Below are 5,887 nucleotides of genomic sequence, written 5' to 3' on the forward strand. Positions count from 1 at the left end.
TATTGTGACCATTTCCTCATAAAGATAAAGTAGAAGAAAGAAAGTGACGGCATATTCTAATTTTCCAACCCAACATGGGAATTTTTAAATTAAATTTGTTCGAGATTTTCTTTTAGCTATCCCCATCGATAGGTTAGGACAACATATGTCAACGGTAAAATATCGCACTATTATTAGATACCGTCTCATGATTCTTATATTTTCTATTGATGAGATTTGCCCTGTTTGCCATAAAGTGTGTTCGGATCAATTTGGGGAGCATGCAGTTCATTGTAAGGAGCTTCTAGGCTTCAAATATAGGCTTGTGACATTTTTAAGCGTGCAGGTGTATCTGTGAAGAAAGAGGCGCGTGTGAACTTTTTGACTGACCCACAAGAAGGGAGACCGGCACTTAGACCTGCAGATGTTCTCGTTTACGGTTGGATAGGAGGGAAGCATGCTTGTTTGGACTTAACTGGAGTTTCCCCACTTGTAGGATTGAGAACAAGGGATTTTATTGTAGGTCAAGCGGCCCTCAAAGTTGCTTCAAGCAAAGTGGCCAAACATGAAAAAGCGTGTTCTGATAATCAACATGTTTTTATACCTTTTGCGTTTGACATTTTTGGCTTCTTAGCACCAAATGCTGTTGATCTTTTGAAAAGAGTTCAAAGGGTCATGCATAATAATGTTGTCTCTCCTAGGTCTATGGATGTGGTTTTCAAAAGAATTGAGTTTGTCATTCAAAAAGTACTAGCAGCACAGCTTGTTGCCCGTTTACCTTTCATTAATGTGTAATTATTTTTGATATATAAGAGGAAATAATAGGTAGGAAAAACAATAAAAATTTCAAATTACATAAAAAAAATAAATTTCAAATCCATTTTATGAGTATTATTTTTATTTCATGTCAACGTAAATAGAATCCCTAATCATCTATTTAAGGGTAAAAATCTCTTACCATTTAGACTTGATTATTAATAATATTATATTTGACGTTAAGAAAAAAAAAAAAACTCTGGTTCCCAGGAAAGGAAGCTGATAATTTAGAGTTTGACTGCGAGGTAAGTAAAGTCTGATAAAAAATTATTCACACATTAGATGTGAGATGAACTGAACATGTGTTTATAAGTGAGGACAATCCACACCTTACAAGCCGATTATGTAAATTTGAGTTAGAACGAATTTTCAATTTTAAAATGGTATTAGAGTCTCTTTGAAATCCGTTGGACTACCCACCATTTATATCGACGCACCAAACCCAATAATGCTAGGCATGAAGGAGTGTGTTAAAAAGTTTCACATCAAATGTGATATGACCCAAACATAGGTCAATGCTCACTTGCAAACCGATTTTGTAAAGTTCAATTAACTCAACTGCTAATTCTAAAAATATCTCAAATCAAATATTTTTATTTCTTCTGCATTAATTAAAAAATGAAGATTCTTTTAAATATTTTACGTTTTTATTTGGTCCATAAAAGCAAAGGGCCTAAAACAAAACAAAGGGCAAAACAGATAACAAAAGAACGCACTCACAACAAAGGAAACATAACAGAACTCTTCATCATCATTTCAACTCAAAAAAACAAAAAACAGAGAAAAAGAAAGAAAAGATAATAAAGAGAGAAATAAAAGCAAGAAGAAGAAGAAGGGTTTTGATTGAACAAGATGAGTGAACAACAAAGTAACAGCAACAATCAATTGGTAGTTCAGAATTCAGGAAGTTTAAGCTTCAGTAGTCATTTGTCTAAGGAAGATGAAGAGATGTCAAAGTCTGCTCTTTCAACTTTTAGGGCTAAAGAAGAAGAAATTGAAAAGAAGAAGTTGGAAGTTAGAGAGAAGGTTCAGTTTCAGTTAGGTCGTGTTGAAGAAGAAACCAAACGTCTTGCAACAATTCGTGAGGTATATATATATATTTCACTTTTTTTTTTTTCTTTTTCAGATTTAACTTTCATTTCTATTTCAAATTTTAATTTCACTAATAAAACATGTAAACCCTTTTTCTGTTTAGGATTTGTACCAATTATTATTTTTTTATTTTTTTTATAAATAAATTGACTAATTTTAGTACTAAAATTTAAGGATTTTAAATACGAGGAAATATCTTTGTCAAAAAAAATTATTAGGAAGTATCTGTGGTTTTGTTGGAATCTGGTGAACAAGAGTTTGTTGGGATATTTTATTTTATTTATTAAATTTAATTTAAATAATTTAACTATTTATTTATTTATTATTTTTGCAAAAATATCAAGTTAATTGGTCCTTTTCATGCATATTATTCTTAATAAATCAGGTTTTGTAGTAATAAGGAGATTAATTGAGGTTTGAAGAACATGTAGAGCACTTGATTATACCCGATCTGTGGTTCTGTTCTTAAGACAGAGTCAATTTGAATAAAAAAAAATATTTATGAGGAAAATAATTTAAAATTTGAAAATTCTTAATCACCCTGATTTGTTCTTTGTCATAAAGCAGTATTAGTTTATGAAACAAATTATTAATATTTTTTGCGTCCTGAACTAGAAGGTTAAAAAAACAAGATTAATATTTTTGGTTTTCTAGAAGCCTAATTTTTTTTTACCATGTCATTGATATGTAATTGAACAAATTGCAAACTTTTTGTTATTTGAGGAATTTCAGGAGCTTGAAGCACTTGCAGATCCAATGAGGAAGGAAGTTTCAGTTGTTAGAAAGAGGATTGATTCAATAAACAAAGAATTAAAGCCACTTGGTCATAACTGCCAGAAGAAGGTGAGGCTAATTCAAATTTCAAATTTATAATAACTGTTCATAGGGGTTTTTGAATAATAATTATTATTATGTATGTAATGATATTTTATTAGAGAGACTATTGAAATTTGGTTTTTGATACGTTACAGGAGAAAGAATACAAAGATGCTCTTGAAGCTTTTAATGAAAAGAATAGGGAAAAAGTACAGCTAATTACTAAATTAATGGAGGTTAGTCTCAAATTCCTAATTGTTTTTATGAATGATTTGAGTATGGCTTTGGTTCTGTTGTGATAAAAATTGATTTCACAATGAGTTTGGTGAAATCACGGTGACATTGTTATTTTGCTCAAGCTAGTTTTTGTCAAAATTTTGGTGGCTCGTCGTGATTCTAATCATCTCATCGACAATCAAATCATACATTGAGTCTATGTTGGTATCACGGTAGGATGCCAGAATCACATTGATCCACCGTGATTTTTCAAAAGCCACATAGTGTAGCTTCTGTGAAATTACGGTGGATCATTGCCTCACTGGCGTATAAGTTAGTTGAATGTGAAATGGTTTATGTTTGAATATATTCACGTATGAGTTTGAACCAAAAAATTTGAATGTAAAAATAATCTTCATAGTAAAAAGTTGTAAATCGTAACTTAAAAATCATAAGGCAAAATCAATTTCAAACGATATTAAACAAATATGTCAAAATCAATTGTAGGTGTATGGTGATACAAAAAACAAATTGAATACACATAAATATCTTGATGTAGGGTTTTAGTTCTTAATTATGTTGATGTTGATGCTACCAATTATTAATTCTTCTTAAATTCTTGATGTGATTAAGCTGGTGAGCGAAAGCGAAAGATTGAGGATGAAGAAGCTGGAGGAGCTGAGTAAGAACATAGATTCAATGCAAATGCAATGATTTAGCATAACTGCTAGTGAATGAATCTGATTAGTCTTGTGTGGTATATTAAAAATGGTGACATAGTATATTTATATGTATGGGTGTCTTGTGCTTGTGTAATTTTGTGATCATGTAATTTGTTTTAACTAGCATTTGGTTTCATATGGGATGTTAGCTAATTTAGGAGGGTTATATGCATACCCTACAAACAGGCTTGTAACTAAATACTTTGCATTTTGTTATTTTTTTTTTACCTTACTATGCTTTAATTTGTTGCTCCTTATTTAATTTATTGATGTAATTTGAATTTTGTGGTGAATGTCTTATAAGTTTCAATTATTATCTGTCAGTATTAATTGAGTGTAACATTATATACACTTCATATATGGCATTCTAATGGAACTCTAGATGTAGATTCCAAGTCTTATTGCTTAAGGAATTACTACCTAATTATTCTATCCGTGTGATTGTGATTGCTCATGAGAAACTCATGATGAAATTTATGGTTGATGTATCTTTTACCAACATTCATTTACATTAGAAGGTTGTTCTCTGTGATCAACCTTACACAGTTTTGCATCGAACCATGTCATTTGTGCTATAGAAGAACTGAAAATATTCAAACAATAGAATGTAATTTTTGTTTCTTTCTACTCCATTTCATTTTGTATTCTGCTTTGTTCGTCTTGCAATATTCAAATTGAATCTTAAGATGTATATGCAAATAATTCGAGTAATCCACCATTTTGAATCTCGAAATTGTAAATGTTTGACAGTTTATAACCCTGAAAATGCAAAGATAAAATTTCTCTCCTAAATTGTTTTAAATGTAAGTTAAAATACTCTTACAATTAAGTAGCTCTATTAGAGTCGATAATGGTCATGTTAAGTAGCTCTATTAGAGTCTGGCCTATAAAAAATTTGAAAGCTTGAGCCTGGTCTGTGGCCTATCATAGACTTATTTTTTAAGTCTGAGTCTGACCTTTTGAAAGCCTAATGTGGCCTGTTAGCCTGTTTAAAAGCCGATTTCACATGAACATATTTAAATAAATAATTATATTTATTTTTAAATATACTTATGAACTAATAAATCAATGTTCTTTTGATATTTAACATGATATGTTAGAGAATTGGACTATATATGTCATCATATTTAAATTCTAATTTATAATAATACATTTATGTATGTGAAAAACTAATGTCGATTAATAAATTTAAACTACAAAAAAAATAATAAATTTATAATTTATTCAAAGTACAAATTTTAATATATAAATAATAATAGTAGTAAAAATATTATTCATATTAATTTAATTTGGGAGGGGACTGAAATCATTAATTTGGGAGGGTCCCTTCTCCTAGGAACCAGAGGGTGAAAAACTAAATAGGCCAGCCTAATAGACTAATTTTTTTTTTTTATTGGCCTGCAGCATGACCTATTTAACTAAATAAACTTATAAAAAAATCTTGACCTGCTCTATTTAGAGAAATAGGCTGATCTGACCCGAGCTTATGTAGACTAACCTTAAAGCTCGGTAGGCTGGCCTGAACTATTCCCATCTATAGTTATGGTCAAAGGAGGCAAATACTTAATTTGGATATTAACGAAAACTGTATTGGGGTTGCGTGCAGGTAGAGTTATTGGTAAAGGTAAAAGGTTTTCCAAATTAATATTGTGATTTACCACAAACGAAGGAAACACGCGCGCTGTGCTTTTGACATGGAGGAGAGGAGTACTACCTACCTGATTTGGTGTGCCGTAAAAAAGCATCCAAAGTGAAAACGTGGTGTTGTACATGACTGGGAATTCGTATAAAATCAATTTTCTTATCCGTTTTCCATCGTTTTTTTGTCAAGTAGCTTATTGTCCCAAGTTCGAACTCGGGCTCCTGCACATATGGTGTGATGTCCCTACCAATTGAACTAAACTCACGAGGACTATCCGTTTTCCATTGTTACACACACCTATGAGTATGACAGAATCTTCGATTATGCTAAATTAGAGGAAAAATTAAATTGGACAAAACTTAGGTACAGTAACCTATGATGAGTTGGGCTTGACTTCATCGGCCTGGCCCCATTAACATGACCCGGTTTTTGAGAGTGTATCTATACTATGTATAAAGATGATATATGAGTTTTGGTGCGGACTTTTCATAATACCAATAATACCTTTAATTTTTTTTAATAACAAAAAATATTTTATTAACAAACTCATCAAAACATAAGACACGTCTTTTTTAAAAACAAAAATCTTTTATTAACAAACTCA

The 5,887-nt window shown here is 30.9% G+C and overlaps 1 protein-coding gene across 2 annotated transcripts; it reads left to right on the top strand.

Annotated features, from left to right (window-relative positions):
- The first annotated feature begins 1,466 nt into the window (after positions 1-1,466).
- LOC123890414 (ankyrin repeat domain-containing protein 30A-like) lies at positions 1,467-3,934 on the top strand. 2 transcript variants are annotated; one of them, XM_045940026.1, is made up of 4 exons: positions 1,467-1,881; positions 2,620-2,730; positions 2,859-2,939; positions 3,553-3,934. In XM_045940026.1, exons 1-4 carry the CDS (start codon positions 1,648-1,650, stop codon positions 3,631-3,633), a joined length of 507 nt encoding a protein of 168 aa, XP_045795982.1. In that variant the 5' UTR covers positions 1,467-1,647; the 3' UTR covers positions 3,634-3,934. The 2 variants fall into 2 exon arrangements, with proteins under 2 accessions (XP_045795982.1, XP_045795981.1); XM_045940025.1 differs by having other exon boundaries at positions 1,489-1,881; positions 2,611-2,730.
- Positions 3,935-5,887: the final 1,953 nt, after the last annotated feature.

This window comes from Trifolium pratense, linkage group LG6, assembly GCF_020283565.1.
Source record: "Trifolium pratense cultivar HEN17-A07 linkage group LG6, ARS_RC_1.1, whole genome shotgun sequence".
Lineage (NCBI taxonomy): Eukaryota > Viridiplantae > Streptophyta > Magnoliopsida > Fabales > Fabaceae > Trifolium > Trifolium pratense.

Coding starts and splice junctions, on each gene's coding strand:
- LOC123890414 (XM_045940025.1), top strand. CDS start 1,648: ATGAGTGAACAACAAAGTAACAGCAACAATCAATTGGTAGTTCAGAAT. Junction 1,882..2,610: donor GTCTTGCAACAATTCGTGAG/GTATATATATAT, acceptor TTGTTATTTGAG/GAATTTCAGGAGCTTGAAGC. Junction 2,731..2,858: donor GTCATAACTGCCAGAAGAAG/GTGAGGCTAATT, acceptor GATACGTTACAG/GAGAAAGAATACAAAGATGC.